Below are 23,588 nucleotides of genomic sequence, written 5' to 3' on the forward strand. Positions count from 1 at the left end.
TCTTCTTTCCTTCCTTCCTTCCTTTCTTCCTTGGTTTGTGTTTGTGATTTCTTTTTCTCCTTCCTTCTTCCTTCTTCATCTCTTCCTTCCCCTCTTTATTCCCTTTTTCCTCTAGAGCTTCGTTCCATCCTCTCGTTCCTTTCTTTCTTCCTTCCTTCCTTCCTTCTTTCCTTCCTTCCTTTCTTTCTTTCTTTCTTCGTTTCTTTCGTCTTTTTTTCTTTCGTCAGGCATTTAGTATTTCTCCATTTCTCTCATTCCAAAAAAAATAAGAAAAATAATGAACGAATGAATAAAGAAAGAGAGAAAGGAGTGAGTGAATGAGTGAGTGAGTGAGTGAGTGAGTGAGTGAGTGACCAATAGGCTAACATAGAGTGAACATGAACAGAAGTTGAGTGCAAATGAGGACTTAGTAAATGAGATTGAGAGCGTGTTTGCGTGTGTTTGTGTGTGTGTGTGTGTGTGTGTTTGTGGAGACACGAGAACACTACCACCACCACCACCACCACCACCAGTCACCACCGCTACTTCCTCATCCCCGGAGAAAGTGGTGGTGGTGGTGGTGGTGGTGGTGTGTACCTGTCTCCCCCCTAAAAAAAAAAGAGAAAAAAGAAAAATAAGCATCTGTGTTATACCTGTTTGCCCCCTCCTCCCCCCCCCTCCCCACCCCCCCTTTATCTCCCCTTTCCCTTTCATCCCCTCCCCTTTCTCCCCCCCTCCCCTTTCTCTCCCTCCCTTCTCCTTTAGTCCCCTTTCCCCTCTTTCTCTCCCTTCCATTTCCTCCCCTTCCTCCCTTTCTTCCTCCCTCTACTGTTCCCTCTACCTATATATATACCTGTCTTCATCTCTCTCTCTCTCTCTCTCTCTCTCTCTCTCTCTCTCTCTCTCTCTCTCTCTCTCTCTCTCTCTCTCTCTCTCTCTCTCATATTTATTCTTCGTTATTTACTTCCGTGTTTCATTCGCTTATCTCAAACACACACACACACACACACACACACACACACACACACACACACACACACACACGGAATTACTCACATGTGTATTGCCATTTGTATAATTCTCCCTCACCCTTCCTCCTATTCCTCCTCCTCCTCCTCCTCCTCCTCCTCTGCTCCCGCTTATCTCCTCCACCCAGAACGTACCCTTTCATCCCCTCCTCCTCCTCCTTCCTCCACCTCCTCCTCCTCCTCCTCCTCTGTAACATGCAAGAGGAAGTGGTATTGTACTTATTAACTGATAGTGTTGTATTTCATGTTAGAGATTTATATATTAACGTGTGTGTGTGAGAGAGAGAGAGAGAGAGAGAGAGAGAGAGAGAGAGAGAGAGAGAGAGAGAGAGAGAGAGAGAGAGAGAGAGATTATGTGGCACAAGTGTTTGGAGACGTGGCAAGTGTTCGTGTGTGTGTGTGTGTGTGTGTGTGTGTGTGTGTGTGTGTGTGTGTTGGATTAATTTTAAAAAGTGTTATTGTTTTTTTTTTCGTTTTTTATCCGGGTTTCTACGTATTAGTTTTGTGTTCAATGCTTTTTTCTTTTTTTTCGTGTTTTTTATTTAATTCTCGGTCTCGTTTCAACATTCCATTTCATTATATACATTTTTCCTTTCATTCCACGGAGCGTTTGTTTGGGGCGTGAAATTTCTCTCTCTAGTTTATATTTTCATTTAATTTATTTTATTTCATCAGATGTTTCAACACTTTTTCTTTCATTATTCACTCGTGCATGATTTTCCTTTTTCCTCATTTTTTATTTCCTTTATTTTTTTCTTGTTCGGATTTTTATCATTCTTGGTTTCGTTTTTTCTTTTTTGTTCAGATTTTCTCGTACGCACCTTTTTAATTTTTGGTAATCTCATATTTTTTTTTTTTTTTTTTTTTTCGTGTTGTGGTGGTGGTGGTGGTCGGGGTTTCAAATATATTCCATTTTCTTCGTCTAATTGTCTTTGTTAATTGTCTTCCTTCTACCTTCCTTCATTAGCATCTCATCAACTTGCCAACACACACACGATTCAATTCTTCTTCTTTTTTATATTCTATTTCCTCATTCTCGTACGTTTCTTCCTATTTTTATGGCTATCTATCTATTTATATCTATTGTGCACATCTTTACATTCCTTCAATACTTCTAGGTACACACACGATTCAGTTATTCTTCTTATTTATCTTCTGTCTCCTCATTCTCGTACGTTTCTTCCTATTTTTATGTCTATCTATCTCTATCTATCTGTATTTATATCTATTGTGTACACCTTTACATTCCTTCAATACTTCTAGGTACACACACGATTCGAATCTTCTTATTTATCTTTTGTCTCCTCATTCTCGTACGTTTCTTCCTATAATTTTATGCCTCTATCTATTTATATCTATTGTGTACACCTTTACATTCCTTCAATACTTCTAGGTACACACACGATTCAATTCTTCTTATTTATCTTTTGTGTCCCCATTCTCGTTCTCCCAAAAAATAAGAAAAATAAATGAACGAGTGAATAAAGAAAAATAAAAAGGAGTGAGTGTGTCGTTGAGTGAGTGAGTGAGTGATGTATGTTAATCTATTGGTCACACACTTACTCACTCACTCACTCATCTCCATTTTCATTCCTCTCATCAACGTTCTTTTTCATTTCCATTTTCCTCACATTGTCAGACACCATGTGCCTTTTTTCCCTCGGTGTTATCTTATCCATCTTTCGGGCGCCGCTTTCTTATCTTGTATCTTATCGTAAGTAAGTAAATTTTGTGGAAGGGGGAGAAGGAATGCAGAGAAGGGGAGGAGAAAAGGGGGGGAAGGGGATGGGAGGTGTGTGTGTGTGTGTGTGTGTGTGTGTGTGTGTGTGTGTGTGTGTGTGTGTGTGTGTGTCACCTGAATATTAAAGGGCTACTGATCTTGTTGCTGTTCTTGTTGTTGCTGTTGGTCTGATTGGCAACTTGGAGTAATGGGGGAGAGAGGAAGAGGAGGAGCTAATGGTAGTTAATGAGGAGGAGGAAGGGGGAAGGAGGAGGAGAGGGATAAAGAGATGGAAGGGATATGGAGAGGGAGATGGAGGAGGAGGAGGGAAGATAAGGGGGGTGATATGGGAGGGAGGGAGAGAGAGAGAGAGAGAGAGTGGTTGTTAGTTGCTAGTCGGTCTCTCTCTCTCGTGTAATCCAGGTGGAGAGAGAGAGAACGTGGTCTGCTAACCGGAGTGGCTTCACCTCCTCCTCCTCCTCCTCGTCGTCGTCTTCCTCCATTACGTAGTGTTGACATCGAAGAGACGAAAGGGGGCCAGAAAACTCCCCTTGCAGAACTCCATTTAAAAGTGTTCGATACGGTGTTGTTTTTGTGGTGTTGAAAGTGGTGGTGAAAGTCCTTGGTGGTGGTGATTGTGGTGATCGGTTTAAGGTTAGGGTCTTGATATAGGTTTTGCGGTGGTGGTTTGGTGATATTTTGGTGGTGTGGTTGAGTTTTTGTGGTGGTGGTGGTGGTGGTGTTGAGTATAGCGACGCATAGTTGTGGTGGTGGTGATGGTGGTGATATTGAGTAACCAGAGGAAAGAGATTTAGCAGTGGTGTTGAGAAGGTGTTGAGAAGGTGATGTCAAAGTGGTGATGAACAGTCATTCTACGACGTTGCAGCTTATCTTCCGGCGCCCTGGTGGTGGTGGTGGTGGTGGAGGTGGTGATGACGGCAGTAGTGGTGCTGGTGGTGGTGTGAGAGGCAGTGCAGTGGAGGTAGTGAGGGTGGTGTTATTGTGACCGAGATCCCCTAATTTGGTGTTGAGTGTGGTGATGATTGTTAAGTTTTGGTGATACGTATAAACATCTTGGTGGTGGTGATGGTGGTGGTGGTGGTGACAGCTTGAAAGTGGTGGTGAGATTTCTATATTTTGGTGGTGGTGATTTTGGTGATGGTAATAGAGGTGAAAGTGGTGATATTGGTGATGACAGCTCGAAAGTGGTGGTGATATTTCTATACTTTGGTGTTGTTGGTGGTGGTTATAGAGGTGTTTGGTAGTGATGGTGGTGATATTGGTGATGACAGCTTGAAAGTGGTGGTGAGATTATTAGTTTCTGTTGGTGGTGGTGACTTTGGTGGTGATGATTTTGGAGTTGTTTGGTGATACGCATACACATCTCAGTGGTGGTGATGATGTTAGTTTCTCCTATTAGTGGTGGTGAAACTCGTTAATAGCATTCAATAGTAGTAGTAATAAAAACACCGATCGCAATAGTAGTGGTGGTGTTGGCTGGTGGTGGTGACAGTCTTACGTTAGTAGTGGTGATGAAACCCACAAGATGCAGGCCTTCAACACCTCCTACTTACAAACACTGCGTCGGCGGTTCTCGCGGGGGTTCGATCTGGGTTCGGACAGCGACAGCACCGACGGTTCGCCATTCGAGTCCGTCCATCTGGGAGACCTTGTTGCCATAGCGCGACACCAACGCCTCCATTACAGGTAGAGAGAGAGAGAGAGAGAGAGAGAGAGAGAGAGAGAGAGAGAGAGAGAGAGAGAGAAAGACAGACAGGGAGAGAGAAACACACACACACACACACACACACACACACACACACACACACACACACACACACACACACACACACATAGAGAACCAGAGTTACATTACATTATAGTTGAGTGTTTTTATAGTTCAAATAGGTGTTTTAACTCAAGGGCTCTCTCGTTTGATTTAATTTCCACTCCATTTCCACACGTCCGCGTCCCTTAATTCACTCGAGCCTCCCCTTCGGTCGTAAGTTTTCTATGATTACGCCATTATTTAAAGTATTGATGGGGGACTTTGTTATCTCAGCTTCAAGAGGGGGAGGGGTGGAGTGCGAGAGAGAGAGAGAGATAAGCGAGGAAATGATGGAAAAAGATAAGAACAACCCAAAGTCGATAGTAATGGTGGAGGAGGAGGAGGAGGAGGAAGAAGAAGTAGAAAAGGAAGAGGAGGAAGAGGAAAGAGATGCTAATCGTAGAGGAGAAGGAAGATGGAGGAGGAGGAAGGAGAAGAAAAAGAAGAGGAGGAGGAGGAGGAGGAAGAACATAAGAACGCAGGAGTCTGCAAGAGGCCGTTAGGCCTGTACGAGGCAGCTCCAACAGGACGAGAGGAGGAGGAGGAGGAGGTAGGCAAGTGATAGAGAGAGAGAGAGAGAGAGAGAGAGAGAGAGAGAGAGCAGGGTAATCTCAGAGAAGCTTTGGGGGACGAAAAACAGTAAAAAAAAAAAAAAAAGGAAAAAACCTCGTAATATTTTTCCTCAGTATATATTTTCCGTTTTTTTCCTTGCGTTCAAATCCCTTATCTTAGTTTTCATTTCTTTTGATGAGGAGGAAAAATGCATATATGTTTTGCTGCTCGCCTCTCTCTCTCTCTCTCTCTCTCTCTCTCTCTCTCTCTCTCTCTAAAGGTGAAGTGAGAGGAGACTTTAGTGTTAGTTTGCTTGTGTGTGTGTGTGTGTGTGTGTGTGTGTGTGTTTATTTATGTATTTCTGCCTATCTGTTTGTCTGTCTGTCTTGTTTTCTTTATCTTATTTTTTTTCGTTCTGTCTTTTTTTCTTTCTTTCCGTCAGTTTCTGTGGTTCGTTCTTTCTTTTTCTTTCGTTCACTTTTTTCGTTCTTTTTTCTTTTCTTTGTCTGTCTGTGTCTCTGTCTGTCTGTCTGTCTGTCTGTCCGTCTGTCTAACACCTTAAATTTCAATACTCGAACCCTTAAAAAATCAAGTTCATTATATAGTTACATTATTTAAGGACAATATTTACCTTTCGTATTCGCTATGCTGTACTTATAAAAATGAAAAGTAAATATATTAATCAACCCAATCATACCCCGTTTTCTCTTACTTTCATCCCGTTTTCTTTTAGTTCCCCCGTTTTCTTAATTACGTGTATTGATGTTGAGATTTCTAAGGGTAACAATTTTAATAAGACTAATTTCGCAGACTCGTTTTTTTTTTCTTCTCTTTTTGATTTGCGTCGTTGGCTTCGTTTACCAGCGAAATAAAATAAAATAAAATGGAGAAAAATGCGAGTGATGCTTCCAACTTTAATATACAAACATCAAAGACTTTTTTTTTTTTTGGTTTGGGTGAATATGTAGATACGTGTGTGTGTGTGTGTGTGTGTGTGTGAGAGAGAGAGAGAGAGAGAGAGAGAGAGAGAGAGAGAGAGAGAGAAAGGGGGGTATGTTTTTCCTAATTAGTAAGTTAAAAGCTTCTATTTACCAACAAAATTCATAATAATAATAATAATAATAATAATAATAATAATAATAATAATAATAGTTTTGCGATGGAGAGTCTTTTTAGTCGCTCGCTTGACTGGGACGCTGGGAACATGACAGCTGACTAACGGAAAGCGATCTCCAGAAAAATAAAAAATAAAAGAAAGAAATGAGAAAGAGAAAGAAAAAAAATAATTCAGTCTTGTCGGGTCCATTCTTTGCTTCACAGGATGACGATCTATCTATCTATCTATTTATTCTTTTTTTTTCCTTTTCCCTTTCCTTCTCATTCTCTTTCCTCCTTCTCTTTTTCCTTTTTTCCTTCTCTTTTTCCTTTTTCTCTTTTCTCCTTCCTGCTTCTTTACCTTCCTTTTTCTTCTTTTCCTTTTCCTTTTCTTTCTTTCCTTTCTTTTGCTCCGTTCTTCTTCTTCTTCTGCTTCCTTTTTCGTCTTCTTCTTCTTCTTCTTCGTCACCTTCTCCCTATTATTATTATTATTATTATTATTATTATTATTATTATTATTATTATTATTATTATTATTATTATTATTATTATTATTATTTGTATTGGTATTAATGAAGTGTATTTGGATGCATTAAAGCCACTTCGTCCAAACTAATATTGACATTTTGTGACTTAAAGCGAATATGCCTCTCTCTCTCTCTCTCTCTCTCTCTCTCTCTCTCTCTCTCTCTCTCTCTCTCTCTGGACACCATGTTCTGCTCTTCTATCTTTTTCTTATTTTCTTTCCTATATATCGGTTTCCATTCGTTCTCTCTCTCTCTCTCTCTCTCTCTCTCTCTCTCTCTCTCTCTCTCTCTCTCTATCATGAGAGAGAGAGAGAGAGAGAGAGAATTACACGACCTTTTTTTTTTGCAATTTCATGTTATCATTTGTTACAATTTCTCTGTTTTTCTCTTTCCAGGTGAGTGTCCATGTACGCGTGTGTGTACGTGTACGCGTGTGTGTACGTGGACATGCTGGGCAGGTGCACACGTGGACTGGTATACACAGGGTTGATGTGCACATGGGGTAACGTACATACATGATTTTCTGTCCATTGAGATTCACACACGTTCAAGGGGAACCGTGTGTGTGTGTGTGTGTGTGTGTGTGTGTGTGTGGAATGACTCAACTGGTACACACGGAAAGTTGATTGGTCACTAGAAAGCTTCACACACACACACACACACACTCAGAATCACAATACAAGGGTCATTTGAATACAATTTTTGGCCATTGAAAACAGAAGTACTTGTAAAACCATTCATGCCCACGGAACCTGTAATACACACACACACACACACACACACACACACACACACACACCTGATCACACACCTGTTAGAGTCATTTCGTCTAAAAAAGGTAATGGGTGTTGCCTGAAAAAATGCACGCGAGTCTGGCCGTATCTGGCACCTCATTCAACACCGAGTTACCAGCTAGCGAATTTCTCAAGGATACGATTATTTTTTACTATTTTTTCTTATATCCTCTCATTCTCTAAGGCCTCAAGTGCGCGTGGCCCATCATTTACTTCCTCTTGAAACTCCTTGTTGGGAAATAGCACTGCGCTGTTGCTTTGTTTTTGTTTATTTATGTTTATCTTTATTTTTCTAGGTTCCGCGTCCCGTTTTCTTTCACGCCTCTGGTCCCTGGGGTGCTTTTAAATGCCCATCCGGTGGTTTTTACAAGCATTCACGACGTTGATTGACTCCTGTAACCTTCATTAGCGCTCTGGCATTTGTGATCTTGACATTTCACACCCTCATATCCGCGTGCGAAAGCGATAAAAAGGACGGGAAGGAGTGGGAAGGGGAGAGAAAGAGAGAGGGAAGGATGGAGATGGAGGAGGAGAAGGGGGCGTGTGGGTGTCGTAGGAGTGAGGGAGAGAGAGACGCAGGATCCACGTTCAGGAATTGACTTGCAGCATCTGTACGGCCTTGGCAATCCTTTGAACCTCCTTGTGCGCCCTTGGGATGGATGAGGCGTTAGTATGGATGGCAGGAAGGGCGGCGGGGACAGAGACCTCACGTGCTTGGGAAGAGAAGGCGCGGGGGATGTCGAGAAGGGGCGAAAGATGTTGAACGTTGAACCAAACCCAGTGAAACGTTCCATCTCGTCTGGTCTTCTCTCCATCCTTAACCTCCACCACCATCGCCACCTCCTCCTCTTCTTCCTCCTCCTCCTCCGGGTGCCGCTAGCTAGTTCTCGCTTATTCATTGGTGGTGCTAGTGGTGGTGAGGTGTGGTGGTGACTGTCGGTGGAGATGAAGACTCGTGTGGTGATGTGATGGACGGGGTTCGATACCATGTGAAGGGATCGAGGAGTGTTTACCGTATAGTCCGATTTTTTTTTTTTTTTTTTTTTTTTTTAATTGGGTGCCACTTGTGTTTGTTTAGGTGGTGGTGGTGGTGATGGTGGTGGTTGCTTAGTGGTGTTGTGGGTGGGGTGTTTTGGTGGTGTTGCTGTGTTCGGTGGTGGTGGTGATGATGTTTGTTTGGTGGTGTTGCTGTGGTAGGTGGTGGTGGTGATGGTGCGAGGGTGCTTATGTATATGGGGTGGTGGTGATAGTGGTGGTGGTGGTGGTGATCCTAGTAGTGGTGATAAGGGTAGGTGGGTGGTGGTGGTGATGCTGGTGATGATTGTGATGGTGGTGGGTTTGGTGGTGGTGGTGATCCTTGAGTGGTGTCAAGGGTAGGTGGGTGTTGGAGTGGGTGGTGGTGATGGTGGTGGTGGTGGTGATGATGGTGGTGATGATGGTGGTGGTGGTGATGGTGGTGATGATGGTGGTGGTGTGTCACGGTCGTAAAGTGGAGACAGAAGGGAGAAGAAACGTGACACCACACACACACACACACACACACACACACACACACACACACACACAGACAGTGACTACATTGCAATTGTGTCGAAATATAATGACTTCCGGGGCACCATTGTGAGTGTGTGTGTGTGTGTGTGTGTGTGTGTGTGTGTGTGTGTGTGTGTGTGTGTTTACCTTGGCATAAAGTCAAGCTCTTGGATTCTGTTTATTACGACACCTGGCCAGCTCTCGTTCCTCAGGTGTCATCAACAGGTATTAATTTAGGTAACGTGTTTGGCGCGCAGGTGAGGAGAGGAAGATGATGATGATGATGAAGATGAGGAAGAGGAGGAGGAGGAGGAGGAGGGTAACACATGACGGAGAGAAGGAGAAGAACGGAGACATAACATAAAGAGAAACAGATTTAGTAAAAGAGAAAAACAAAGAGAAATACGAAAAAAAAAACAGGTACTAAAAAAAACAAGGAGGAGGAGGAGGAAGAAGAAGGAATAAAGATGGAGATGATAAAGAAGAAGAAAGGGAAGACATATTACAAAGACAAACTAGCTGATGGAAAAGAAGATAAAATGAAGAAAAAAAACAGGAATAATAAATAAACCAAATGAGGAGGAGGAGAAGAAGGAGGAGGAGAGGAAGATGAAGATGATAAGGAGGAGAAGAGAAGACATGTAGCATAAAGACAAACAGATGGATAAAAGAAGATAAAGAGGAACAAAAAAAAAGAAGCTTAAGGAGGAAGAGGAGGAGAAGAAGGAGGAGGAGGAAAAAGATTAAAGAACGAGGAAGAGAAAGGGAGGAAGGAACCGTAATAGAGGATGAAAGGGGACAATAGGAAGAGGAAAGGGACTATGAGTGTGTGTGTGTGTGTGTGTGTGTGTGTGTGTGTGTGTACGCCATGGTCAGTACCCCAACCGTTCCTCTGCGCCCACGCCCGCTAACCACGCCCACAGCCTCATAATTGCGGTCGAGAGAGAGAGAGAGAGAGAGAGAGAGAGAGAGAGAGATGGGAATGACAGGAACGCAAATAAAAGAGAATAATTTGCTTCTTTAGAGAGAGAGAGAGAGAGAGAGAGAGAGAGAGAGAGAGAGAGAGAGAGAGAGAGAGAGAGAGAGATGAAAATAAGGAGTTACTACGGGAGAAAGAAGACCAGGAGGAGGAGGAGGAGGAGGAGGAGGAGGGTCAAACGTAAAAGCTGAAATGAGGAATTAAATGGCAGGAAGATGAGTGTAAAGAGGATGCAATATTTAAGGAAGAAGAAGAGGAGGAGAAGGAGGAGGAGGAGGAGGAGGAGGAGGAGGAGGAGGAGGAGAAGAAGAAAAAGAAGAAGAAGAAGAAAAGTCAAGTGCCGCAGAATATACACTTTTAGGTAAGAGAGAGAGAGAGAGAGAGAGAGAGAGAGAGAGAGAGAGAGAGAGAGAGAGAGAGAGAGAGAGAGGGTACCTAACATTCTCCTAATCTGTGAAGTGTCCATCAAAAGTAATATATACAAACCAACACACGTACGCGCACACTCTCTCTCTCTCTCTCTCTCACACTTTTTGCTCATTTATTTAATTTTTGTTTTTGTTAGTGTTAGTGTGTTCGTTTGTTGGTGACAGAGAAAGAGAAAGTGAAAATAACTGGATGTGTGAGAGAGAGAGAGAGAGAGAGAGAATATGGAACAGAAAGATGAGGGAAGGGAAGGAGGGAAACTGAGGAATTGGAGGGAAGATAGGAAGAAGAGGAAAGGGAGGAGGAAAATGGGGAAGAAGGAAGGAAAGGAATGCGTGAGGAAGAGGAGGAAAGGGAGGAGGAAAATGAAAAAGAGGAGGAAAGGAGAAACGAAAAAAAAAGTTCAGTATTGGAGGAAATGATCAGAATTTGAGAGTGAAAGTCAGTTAGCTTTATAATGCTAAGAGGCAGAAAACTTGTGTAAGGTCTCGATAACAGGTGAGGGACAGGTATTTTGATGAGTCTGGAAGGTGTAGTGAAGGAAAGGTAAGGAAAGGAAAGGTAACGAGAACAGGTGAGGGACAGGTATTTTGATGAGTCTGGAAGGTGTAGGGAAGGAAAGGTAAGGAAAGGTAACGAGAACAGGTGAGGGACAGGTATTTTGATGAGTCTGGAAGGTGTAGGGAAGGAAAGGTAAGGAAAGGAAAGGTCTGACAAGAGAAAGGGAAAGGAAAGGAAAGGAAAGGAAAGGAAAGGTCTGAATATGAAAAGGGAAAGGAAAGGAAAGGTCTGAATATGAAAAGGGAAAGGAAAGAAAGGAAAGGTCTGAATAAGGAAAGGAAAGGAAAGGAAAGGTACACTAATTGACTCTTTGATATCCAGGTAAATATAAAAAAGGCTTCCAATTAGATTTCCAGCCATACTTTCTTTTAAATAATTGTATATAATTAGTGAAAGAAAAATTGAAAAAAACAAACATAGTAACCAAATCAACATCAAACGCTTATATATATACTTTCCACTTACTTTGTACTTTTAAATTACTTTCATCTAAAAAAAAAAGAGAAAAGGTGTAATCAAAGTCATTTCAGGGAGTTAAAAAAAATATAAAAGTGTACCCTAAAAAAAATTGAAAATGTACCCCCGAAAAAAAATTATGATGCTGATTTTAAAGACCAAAGTTTGTAGATGGCGGGAAAAAATTGTTGTTGAAGGGGAAGAAAGGTTAGATTAGAGAGAGAGAGAGAGAGAGAGAGAGAGAGAGAGAGAGAGAGAGAGAGAGAGAGAGTCAGAATCAGTAGGGTTAAAAAAAAAAAGATAGAAAGAGAAGAGAAAAAAAGGAGAGGAAGAAAGAAATGAATAAGGAAACAAAGATACAGAAAGAAAAGATTAAGAAAAAGAAAAGGGTCCACACACAGAGAGAGAGAGAGAGAGAGAGAGAGAGAGAGAGAGAGAGAGAGAGAGAGAGAGAGAGAGAGAGAGAGAGAGAGAGAGAGAGAGAGAGAGAGAGAGAGGAAGTTACGTGTTACAGAAGGCATTAAGTGACATTGATAAGACGTTTGATCAATGATTCCTCTGTTGCCTGTTTGGGAGAGTTGACGTCAAGACCCGAACCGAGATTAGACCCGACGGGGGAAAGATTATGTGAAAGATTGATAAGAAACTAGCCATTATGTAAGGAAGGAGAGGTCGAGGAGGAGGAGGAGAAGGAGGAAGAGGAGGAGGAAGAACAGGAATACAAGACTGGGTTAAAAAAGGAGGAGGAAGAAAAAGAGGAAAATCAGGAAAAATGTGAGTGTGTGGAGAAACGAGAAGAGAAGAATGAAGAAGAGGAGGAGGAGAAGGAGAAACAGGAAGAGAGAAGAGGAAGAGGAGGAGAAACAGGAATATGAGTTAGTGATAAAAAGGGAGGAAGAAGAATGAGAAGATAAGGAAAATCATGAGTGTGGAGAAACAGGAAGAGAAGGAGAAGAAAGAAGAGGAGGAGGAGGAGGAGGAGGAGAAACAGGAATATAAGTTAGGGATAAAAAAGGAGGAAGAAGAATGGGAAAATCAGGAAATTCGTGAGTGTGGGAAAACCAGAAGAGAAGGAAAAGGAGGAGGATGAGGAGAAGGAGGAAGAAGAGGAGAAAGAGAAGAACCATAAGGAAGGGAAAGAAGAGAAAAGAAGAGCAGTTTAGAGTTTACGAAGAGAGAAAAAGAGGAAAACAAAAGAGGAGAGAATAGAAGAAGAGAAAAGAAGAGAAATTTAGAGTTGAGGAAGAGAGAAAAAGAGAAAGAGGAGAAAATGGAAGAATTAGTTAGGAGATTTAATAACTGGAAGGGAATGGAATGAGAAATAGAAGGCGAAGATGAAGCTCAAAGTAAAGTAGAAGAAGGAGAAAGATGAGAAAGAGAACACAAAGAAGGAAGGAAGAAAGAAATAGGAGGAGGAGGACGAGGAGGAGGAGGAGGAGGAGAGGAAACTTCAGCTAATAAGAAAAAGAAAAAGAAACAGGAAATAATAGATAAAGTAATTGGACACGAAGAAGAAAAATAAGAAAAAGAAGGAAAAATAAGACGAAAATGGAGAGAGAGAGAGAGAGAGAGAGAAAGAGAGCAAGGGCGAGCGTGATATAGCGGAAACACCACACACACGCACACACACGCACACACACGCACACACACGCACACACACACACACACACACACACACACACACACACACACACACACACACACACACACATGGCGCTGACTTTGAGTGGTTAAGGTCAAAGGTCAACCACTCCTTAGGATCTTGACGTCACGAAAGGAGGGGGAGGGGGGTAGGAGTGGCTCTTCTGGGGTCCTTAGTTAAATGTATGGCATCATCGGACCTCCTCTTCCTCCTCCTCCTCCTCCTCTTCTTCTTCTTCTTCCTCTTCCTCCTCCTCCTCTCAGATTCGTTCTTATAATTCTCCTCCTCCTCCTCCTGGTCTTTCTCTTCTTCCTCCTCCTCCTCTTCTTGATGTTCCTACTTGTCTTGTCTTTCCTTCTCCTCCTCCTCCTCCTCCTCTTCTTCTCTTTTTCTTCTTTGTTTTAATTTTCTTTTCTTCATTTCTTCTTCCGGGTTCTATCTCCTTTTATTTTCTTCTATTCTCTCTCTCTCTCTCTCTCTCTCTCTCTCTCTCTCTCTCTCTCTCTCTCTCTCTCTCTCAAATAAAAAGAGAGAGAGAACACAGACACAATCTTGCCCAATAGAGCGTGGGAGGTAAGGAGGGAGGGAAGGGAGAGAAAGAGAGGGAGAGGGAGAGAAGTGAGAGATTCTGATGGAGGGAAGATGGATGTGGAGAGACCTCTTGAGCTGTTGTTGTTGTTGTTGTTGTTGTAAGTGGTGGTGGTGATGGTGGTTGTCGAATTTTTATTTATGTATTTTTTTGTTTTAAGGTAGTTTTTTTTTCTTCCTCTTTTTGTTCTTGTTTTTCGTCTTCTTCCTCTTCTTCTTCGTCTTCTTCATCTTCCTTTTCGTCTTCCTTGTAGTCGTCTTCATCTTCTTCATCTTCTTCATCTTGCTATTCTTCGTCTTGTTGTTGTTGTTGTTGTTGTTGTTGTGTGAAAATAATGGTCTTAGATTCTTTCTGAAGGTGACGTAAGGAGAACGTAATGCTCCTAATGAACCTCCTCCTCCTCCTCCTCCTCCTCCTCCTCCTCCTCCTCCTTTTCATTCTTCTCCATTCCCTTTCTCATTCTCCCTCCTCCTCCTCCTCTCGTCTTTTTTCTTCTTCAAATCTCCACCCTCCACTTTTACGCTCCTCCTCCTCCTCCTCCTCCTCTATGCACGTGCCAGGATGGAGAATGGAACAGCTGAGAGGAGGAAGAGGAAGAAGAGAAGGAGGAGGTGAAGGCTAAACGCGTGGGAGAGGAGAATTTGACGGAAGAAGGAGAGGTTGATACGGGTTGGAAGGAGGAGGAGGGGGAGAGAAGAGGAAGAGGAGGAGGAAGGGGATGAGGAGGAGGAGGATGGCGTAACCGAATCCCAGGCATGAAGGAGGCATTGTAGGATACTCTGCAGTAACCTGAAGGATATTTACACCAGGAGGCAACCCAATCCTGCCGCCACGAGGGAAAGAGGGCGAGGCACTCAAGATTGTGTTAGGCTGAGGAGGAGCAGGAAGAAGAGGCAGAGGAAGAAGAGGAGGAGGAGGAGAAGAAGGAGGAGGAGGAGGAGGAGGAGGAGAGGTAGGTAAGAGCCATGACGTAAGGGAAGGGAGAGAGAGAAAGATAGATTGAAAGATAGAGAGAGAGAAAGGGAGAGAAAAAAGTTAGTGTGCTTATGGCGAGGGTGGAGGTAAGGTAACATATGGTCATTTTGGAAGCTTCAGGTGGTGGCAGGTGTACTATCCTCCTCCTCCTCCTCCTCCTCCTCCTCCTCCTCTTCAGCCAGGCAAAAGGTTACGCCTCGCCCTCGGTCCATTTCAAGTTAGAATGGACAAAGTTAGGGTGTATTAGGGCTTAGGGAAGGGGTGTCTGTGGTTGGGGGAGGAAAGGGGGTGTCTGGGGGTGGGGAGGGGTAGTGGTTGGGTGCTGTGAGGGGTGTCTGGGTGAGGGTTACCAGAGGGGACGTCACCTGCTATCTGTTGCCTCCCGCGTGAGAAAGTGAGGTTCAGGTGATGAGGTCATGGTGGTGCTGGCGGCCTTCATGGCGAGGGGATGTGAGGGGAAGGGCGGATGGCTGGGGGTGGGTGGGGGGGGGGGGGCGTGACACGAGCCATCGCAGTAACTCTAGCTCCTCGTCCCTGGCCCTGCTATCCTCCTCTCCTCTCCGTCCCTCTCCAACTCCCTCCCTCCCTCCCTCCCTCCGTAATTGTCAGTGGTGTGTTGTCTGCTTGTTGACGCCCTCGTGAGTAGTGGCCCCGACGCCCTTGTTATCAGGGGGGTCGGGGAGGCGGCGGGGTGACTTGTTGGTCTGGTATGGTCGTGGGGGGATGGTCGTGGTGCGTGTGGCGGCACCTCCCGGCGGCGCGGCGGATAACCTGAGACAAGTGGCGGCGCGGCGCCGGTGTTTACGTAAACAAGTGTGGCGCTGCTCACCCCCCCCCCCCCCCTTCACCCACAAGGAGGCACAGGTGGGCCGCGACGACCGGCAATTGAAAAAGAGGAAAAGACTAAGACGAGGCACTTGAAGTGGCGCTGCCCGGCGCGGCGAAGGATGGGCCTGGGGATGAGGCGCGTCGCAGGCCGTGGCGCTGCCCGCCCGCGGCCGCCTTAGTGCCCGCCGCGCCCGCGCCTCACCCGTACCCCGCGGCGCCGTGTTCATCCATGGTGTTGGCGGCGGCCAGCTTGTGCCCGGCACGGCGGCCACACCTTCGCGAGCGGCGAGATGGATGTCAGTGACGACGACGACGCCTTCGGGGTGTCCGGCGGCTACGCGTCGCGGCCCCGCATGGACCGCTCCATGTCCCAGGTGTCCGCGTCAGGCCTGCAGGATCTGGTGGGCGCCCAGTGCCCTGGCTCCCCGGGGCCCTTCGGCAACACCCTCACCACGCCCACGGTGCTGCTCAGCTCCCCGCGCGAGGAGCGGCGGCGCAAGAGCGGCGACGAGCGGGGCAGGGTGCCCGGCGGCGAGCGGCGGCGCAGCTTGATCGCCGAGGTGCTGGTGTGGGGCAAGAACTGGTGCGGCGCCCCCCTCTTTGTTACACACACACACACACACACACACACACACACACACACATTAAAACATGTCACTGTTCATCATCACAGCACACACGGGAGCTTTGGGCGTGTTTATCGCTGGTAATTGCTTTACGACTCACTATTCACGCTAATGGCAGCCTGACACTGATCATTGCCGGGGATATTTTTGTAGAGAGATAATTAACAAATCTTCCACTAGACCACTTGTGTACATGGTGGAAAGTGTGTGTGTGTGTGTGTGTGTGTGTGTGTGTGTGTGTGTGTGTGTGTGTCGCCCCCTCCTCACCCTCGACCTTCTCCCTCAGGTTGATCGAGACGGACTCCAAATCTCTCAACTCGCTCTCCACGCAGTCGGTCGGGTCAGCCGCCGGCGCCGGACACTCCAGGAAGTCGTCCGATACTTCACAGGTAAACATCAAGTAGTAGTAGTAGTAGTAGTTTTTCTTGTTATTGTTCTTCTAGTTCTACTTTTCCTTTTTTATTTTCCTTCGTCATTTTTTTCGTCTTTGTCTTCTTTTTCTTCTTCTGTATCTTCGTCCTCATCTTTTTCCTCTTCATCTTCTTCATCATCTTCGTCGTCTTCATCTTTGTCCTCTTCTTCTTATTATTATTATTAGTAGTAGTATTAGTAAGACGCATAATCCGGGCATTCCTTCATCTAATTCAACCTTCCGTAAAACCGTAAAATAAAAATAAAAATACATACGAACATAACTAATAACTGAACCTTCCCAGATTTAACTTCACAAACATTCAATTCCTCAAACCAATCCCATCACTCTTACATGAACCGTTCACTTTTCAGATTATCTTTGGCCATTCCGACTTATATAAACCCGTTTGTCGGAATGGCCCAAGAATGCCTCGCTAACCCTTTGATGTCCAGCGGTCTTAGTCTTAGGCAGCCTACAGAAGTATTGCCTAGTGTTATTTTCCTATGTCTCTGATGCCCTCGGAATATTGGGAACCTAATATTATTGATGCTAGGCCTATATGAATGCAACCTTGATCACGAGTATAGTTTGGCTTTGTTAACTAGTATAAAATTGTGACTCGTGTTTGGTACGTGTTCTGTTTTTTGTTCTTTTCGTCTTCATCTTCTTTTCTTCAACTTCTTTGTCTTCTTTTTCTTTATCTTCGTCTTCATCATCATCTTTTTCTTCTTCCTTATCTTCGCGTTCTTCTTTATCACCATCATCATCTTGTTCTTGTTTTTGTTCTTTTTCGGCTCCTTTTTCTTCATCTTCGTTTTCTTTATCTTTGCCTTCTTTTTCTTTTTCCTTATCTTCATCATCATCATCATCATCTCTTTCTTCTTCTTTCATCTTGTTGTTCTTGTTTATGTTATTTTTCGTCTTCATCTTCCTTTTCTTCAAGTTCTTTTTCTTTATCTTCGTCTCCATCATCATCATCTCTTTCTTCATCATCATCATCATCATCATCGTGGCGTTCTCAGCCTTGGTATAAGAGTAAGGGCGGTGTTATCAATGGATGGTCGGCCTTGGTGGCACGAGTAATGGCTTATTGATTGGCGACCTCGGTGTGAAGGTTGATGTTGTACTCTGCATGCCTCGGCCCCCTCAAACATAGCAAGCACCCATTCAGTCATTGGCTCCTGGGATCATGTATTGGCTGGTATATCAAGGGAATGTTCCGATGGTTGAAGAGCTGCCAGTGATGTTTTCTGGGTCTGGTTTAGTTTACTACTGGGATAAAAGTGTTGAGTGGTCTTCTTTTTTCATGGGTCACGTTAAGGGTCAAGGGTATTAGCTCGCATGGTTGGTGTTTTCTTAAGTTAACGCTGTATCAAGGGTATTTTCTATGGTCAATGATTCAAAGAGTACCTGGGATTGCTTATTTTAGGGGTAACTATTTTTTTTATCTTGCTTATCACTACTACTGGGATGAATGTGTTTGGAGTGGTATTTCTTCTTCTTCCTCTTTTTCTTTTACATCTTCTACTTCTTCGCCTTCTTCTTCTTCTTCTTCGTCATGTTTAATGTCTATATTTTCCCATATGGCGTTGGATAGGCTATAAATCACTCCTGTTGACGGTCATAAACTCTCTCCGCTAGATATCATAAGGTCTTCGGTCCTCCAGCTGATCTCCCTTCAGCCTCCACCTCCGCAGCTCTTCAGGGAGTGGTCTTTAACCCCCCTCTTAACTTTTCCAAACTTTCCAAAGCCTCAATTTTATGTCCTCCAATGCAGCAAAGTCTAAAACAACCTCCACCTTTTGTTTTCTGGCGGTATAAGCGTTGGGGCACCACTGTAGCTCATCTCAAGGGGCTGTAGGAGATTGTAGTTTGAGAGAGTTTCAGATCCTTGCTTCCTATATGTTTCCTTTTTGTCCTATTTTTGTCCTTTTGTGTCCTGTTGGTATAAACGTTTGGGATCCCACTGTAGTTCATTTTAAAGTGCTGTAGGAGATTGTAGTTTGGGAGAGTTTCTGATCCTTGCTTCCTTGGTATGTCTCCTTGATGTCCTTTGATGCTGGAAACTCTAATCGACCGCAATGTTCTGTTTTCTGGCACTATAAGCGTTGAGGTCCCACTGTAACTCATCTTAACGCCCTGTAGAAGATCGTAGTTTAGTAGAGTTTCTGATTCAATTTCTTTATTTATATTTACATTTCCTTTATGTTTACTTTATGTCCTTTGATGCTGGAAAGCCTAAAGGACCTCAGTGTTCTGTTTTCTGGCACTATAAGCGTTGAGGTCCCGCTGTAACTCATCTTAACGCCCTGTAGAAGATTGTAGTTTGGGAGAGTTTCTGATCCTTTTTTCATTTATATTTACGTTTCCTTTATGTCCTTTGATGCTGGAAACTCTAATAAACGACCTCAATCTTCTCTTTTCTGGCAGTATAAGCGTTGAGGTCCCACTGTAACTCATCTAAACGCCCTGTAGAAGATTGCAGTTTGGTAGAGTTACTGATACAATTTCTGATCCCATTTTCCTACCCCATTTTCTGATCCCATTTTCCTACCCCATTTTCTTATCCCATTTTCTTATCCAATTTTTTATCCTTGTTCCCTCCCAGATCTCTGTGGCCTCCGGGGGTTCCAGTGGTTCCTCAGGGGCAGGCTCGACAGGCGGATCGCAGTTGCAGGACCCCGAGGAGGACCTTTGGGGACTCTGGGGCCGCCTCGTGAGTGACTGGGATGCGTGGAACAAGAGGAAATGCACCCAACTGAAGGTGAGGACAATTTTTTTTTTTTTCTGTCTTGTAACGTGTCTGAGCATGTTTCGTTTTATGTCTATGATGGTGAGGACGATTTTTTTTTTTTTTTTTTTTTTTTTGCCTTGTAACGTGTTTGAGCATGTTTCGTTTTATGTCTTCATCTTCTTTATCTCATTCTTCTTTTTCCTTGTCATTATTGTTTTCTTTGTTCTTTTCCCTTCCGTGGTCTTGTATTGTCTTAAGAGCGAGATTAGTTTTATTTCTTTATTATATTGATTCGGTTCGGTTCTTTCTTTTCTTGATTTTCCTTACTTTTCATTGTCTCCTCCATGGTCTTGTACTGTCTTTAGAGCAAGCTTCCTAATATCCACGCTGTAGTTTAGCCCTTAATACAGTAGTTTTCATTTTATTCCATTTTTCTCCTTTTTATGCAATTTTCCTTGTCCATATTTTTTTCTTTTTTCCTCTTTATGCTGTAGTTTTTCCTTTTTTCCTCCTTTTCCTTTTTTATATGCAATAGCTTCACCTTTACTTTCTCTTCCTATTGTTATTCTTCGTTCTCCTTCCTCCCTGGCCTTCCTTTCTCCTCTCCCTGATATCTGGGGTCATTATGGCTGCCAATGTGGAGTTTATGCCTTGGATATTAGCGTCACTTCAGCCTTTGTTGCCGCTGCTCTCCCTGGCACAGAGCCACACACACACACACACACAACTTCAACACCTCTTCCTCGTCCCTGCAGGAGCTGGTGCGGAAGGGCATCCCACACCACTTCCGCGGCATCACCTGGCAGCTGCTTTGCAATGCCCACAACTCGCCAGAGAAGGGCAAGTATGCTGAGTACTTGCGGACCACCTCAGCCTGCGAGAAGGTGAGCCAAATGAGAGATTAGCTGTTCACATTTTTTCCATTTGTCATGGATTATTTTTTGGGGTGTGTGTGGGTGGGGGGGGATTTCATCACATCTGGTGGAAGGATACAGTAAAATCCCACACTCAAAATGTCATTGCACATTTGGATTTATTGGTTTTCTTAAACCTTTTTCAATTTTTACCTAAGTTGTCCTGTGACATTGGTTGGAAAGTTGCAATAATTACTGGTGGTCTCCCCCGACACCCTGTCCATCAGTCCTGCCCTCAAACTCTCTCCACAAAGTCATCCTTATCGCACAGTGGCAGTATTGTAACCAAGGAGACCAATAGTCTATTACTGTAGTACTTAATTCTTTTTCTGTGTGTCCATGTCAGGTCATCCGGCGGGACATTGCCCGGACGTACCCGGAGCATGACTTCTTCAAGGAGAAGGACGGGCTGGGGCAGGAGAGTCTGTTCAACGTGATGAAGGCGTACTCCCTCCACGACCGGGAGGTGGGCTACTGCCAGGGCTCGGCCTTCATCGTGGGGCTGCTGCTCATGCAGGTGAGGAGATTGCATTACCATTACATTGCTACAAGCTGAGTCATGTCAGTTTTGGACATGACCTGTGAGTTACAGTGTGTTGTTCTCCAGAGATAGACACATAAAACAATAATTCATGGTCCATATTTTCAGTGATAGCTATTTTGGGCAACTTCCTGCACTCTGTTTTGATTATCAATCATATGAAACAAGTTGAAGGATACATATCAAGCAGAATATTCCATGGAAAAATTTATTCAAGATCAAATTAGATACTTATCACAACGAGCCTGTCCGTCCTAGAGCCAAGAAGTCTGTACCGAGTGTGTGATGGTGGTGGAAGGGTTCAGCCAAACATTTCTTTTATCTTGTGGAGTGAGACTTTTCAATGCCGTGGCCTGACCCTAATCCTGCCCCCACAGATGCCAGAAGAGGAGGCGTTCGCGGTGCTGGTGAAGCTGATGCAGGACTACCGGATGCGTGAGATGTTCAAGCCCTCCATGGCCGAGCTGGGGCTGTGCATGTACCAGCTGGAGTGCCTCATTCAAGAGCACCTGCCGGACCTGCACGCCCACTTCACCTCCCAGAGCTTCCACACCTCCATGTAAGGCCCGGGAAGGATACAGGATGGGAGGGGTGACTGTCTCTTTTATGGTACAGTAGATAGACCAGGGGCTTTATATAGAAGTCCCGGGAAGGATACGGGGTGGGAGGGGTGACTGTCTCTTTTATGGTACAGTAGATAGACCAGGGGCTTTATGTAGAAGTCCCGGGAAGGATAGGGGATGGGTGGATAGGTGCTACCTCTGCCAGTGTCCCATGAAGGTAGAATTGGTACCGCCCGAGCTGTCATTGTTACGGCCAGGTGTCAGGTGTTGTCAGGTCAGGCTCCCTCTTAATAGGCTCGGCCAGGCTCGCCCAACTCCATCTTTTGGCCGTAAATTTGACAGTTCGTTGGCTTCACCTCAATGAATGGGATTAGAGGGCCGTGTTGACTCCACCAATTCTACCTCCATGCAGCGTCCTGTTTCCATTAGACACAAAATGAGGTGTCTTATTGTCGTTATGAAGCAACTGATTGGCATGCAAAAAGTGGGTGCCGAGGCCAAACCTGAACTGAATGAATGAGAATACCAACACATTCACACGTGCGATGATGCAAGGTTGATTTCACATGGATGGACTGCAGATTAGGAAGGTGCTTTTATTAACTTTGAATAATGTTTACTGATGAGATGATGTCAGCTGATGTCTCTCCCCTCATCTGAATGTTACTGTGCTCCACCTGGTAATTCCACCCATCTAACTGTTACTCTTCCATCTGATTCATCCACCCACCAACTTACTGCTCCCTCCATCTCACACCTCCACCCAACCTGCCTGCTGCTCCACCTGACACCTCCATCCACCCACCTAACCTAACCTAACCACCTGACACTGCCCACCCAACTCTCATACTCTTCCACCCATCTATCATACTCCTCCACCTAACTTACTGCTCCCTCTCACACCTCCACCCAACCTGCCTGCTGCTCCACTTCCACCTGACCTAACATAAGAACATAAGAACATAAGAACGCAGGAGTCTGCAAGAGGCCGGTAGGCCTGTACGAGGCAGCTCCTTTGACCCTAAGCTCCCGTGTATCTAACCCCACCTAATATCGCTGTCCATGAATTTATCTAGTCTATTTTTGATGATGACAATGTATTGGCACTCACCACATGACTGCTAAGCCTATTCCACTCATCCACCACCTGTTAGTAAAACCAATTGCCCCTGCCTATGTTGAATCTGAATCTATCCAGTTTAAAGTTAAGTTCGTGGTTGTCCCACGTTCTCTCTTACCAACAAAACCTTATGAATGTCTCCCTTATTAAAGCCCTTCATCCATTTACTTTCTAGAGAATGCTCAACCCTGAACCTAACTAACTATTACTGTTCCACTTGTGTCTGCTCCACCTCTTGCTTTCATCCACCTCTTTTACTGCTATTCTTCCACCTCTATCCACCTGACTGCTTTACTTCTCCACCCAACTAACCTAACTTAATCTCATGTCTCCACCCACCCACCTAACTTACTGCTCCACCTGACATCCATCTCATAACTTCACTTCTCCATCTGATTCTTCCACCCATTAACTATTTCTCATTCATCTGACACCATCCACATAACTGTCATACTCTTCCACCCATCTGTCGCACCCCTCCACCGACTCACTCCTCCGCCCATCCACAGGTACGCCTCCTCCTGGTTCCTGACGGTGTTCTCCACCACGCTGCAGCAGCCCCTCGCGTGCCGCATGATGGACTGCTTCTTGGTGGATGGCGTGGAGGTGATCTTCAGGATAGCGCTGGCCTGCCTCACGCTGGGGAAGGAGGAGCTCTTCACGATGGACATGGAGGGAATGCTCAAGGTGAAGATGGTGTTCGGAGTTGTGATGGGGTTGGGTTTTTTTCTTTTGGTGTTTGTTGGGGAATGTATGAGGAATGGAAGGGAAGGGAAAGGGGTTGAGGTGAGGGGGCAGGTTTGATTTGTGTGGGAATTGTATGGGGAGGAAAGGAAGGGAAGGGAAAGGAAGAAGGGAAGGGTAAGGAAGGGAAGGTTAAGTAAGGGAAGGGTAAGGAATGGATAGGGTAAGGAAGGGAAGGTTAAGGAAAGGAAGGGTTAAGGAAGGGAAGGGTTAAGGAAGGGAAGGGTTAAGGAAAGGAAGGGTTAAGGAAGGGAAGGTTAAGTAAGGGAAGGGTAAGGAATGGATGGGGTAAGGATTGGAAGGGTTAAGGAAGGGAAGGTTAAGGAAAGGAAGGGATAGGAAGGGGAGAGAAGGATATGAAAGGGAAGGGAAGGAAAGGAAATGAAAACAAAAGGGAAAGAAATGAAATGAAAGGGAAG

The 23,588-nt window shown here is 44.6% G+C and overlaps 1 protein-coding gene across 15 annotated transcripts in view; it reads left to right on the forward strand.

The window, feature by feature from the left end:
• The window catches only part of LOC126996209 (ecotropic viral integration site 5 ortholog-like), a 123,424-nt gene that overhangs the window by 90,268 nt on the left and 9,568 nt on the right, over positions 1-23,588 (forward strand). For 11 of the 15 annotated variants that reach the window (XM_050856520.1, XM_050856522.1, XM_050856523.1 and 8 more), the window contains 6 exons: positions 16,425-16,527; positions 19,162-19,317; positions 20,043-20,171; positions 20,548-20,718; positions 21,120-21,301; positions 22,935-23,112. In XM_050856520.1, the coding sequence (XP_050712477.1) occupies positions 16,425-16,527; positions 19,162-19,317; positions 20,043-20,171; positions 20,548-20,718; positions 21,120-21,301; positions 22,935-23,112 (919 nt within the window). Of the gene's footprint in view, positions 1-3,156; positions 4,435-7,211; positions 7,232-10,235; positions 10,397-15,539; positions 16,096-16,424; positions 16,528-19,161; positions 19,318-20,042; positions 20,172-20,547; positions 20,719-21,119; positions 21,302-22,934; positions 23,113-23,588 lie in introns of those variants that run through there. The other 4 variants (XM_050856528.1, XM_050856530.1, XM_050856531.1 and 1 more) reach the window with 4 other exon arrangements.

Source organism: Eriocheir sinensis, chromosome 9 (genome assembly GCF_024679095.1).
Source record: "Eriocheir sinensis breed Jianghai 21 chromosome 9, ASM2467909v1, whole genome shotgun sequence".
NCBI classification, from domain to species: Eukaryota; Metazoa; Arthropoda; class Malacostraca; order Decapoda; family Varunidae; genus Eriocheir; species Eriocheir sinensis.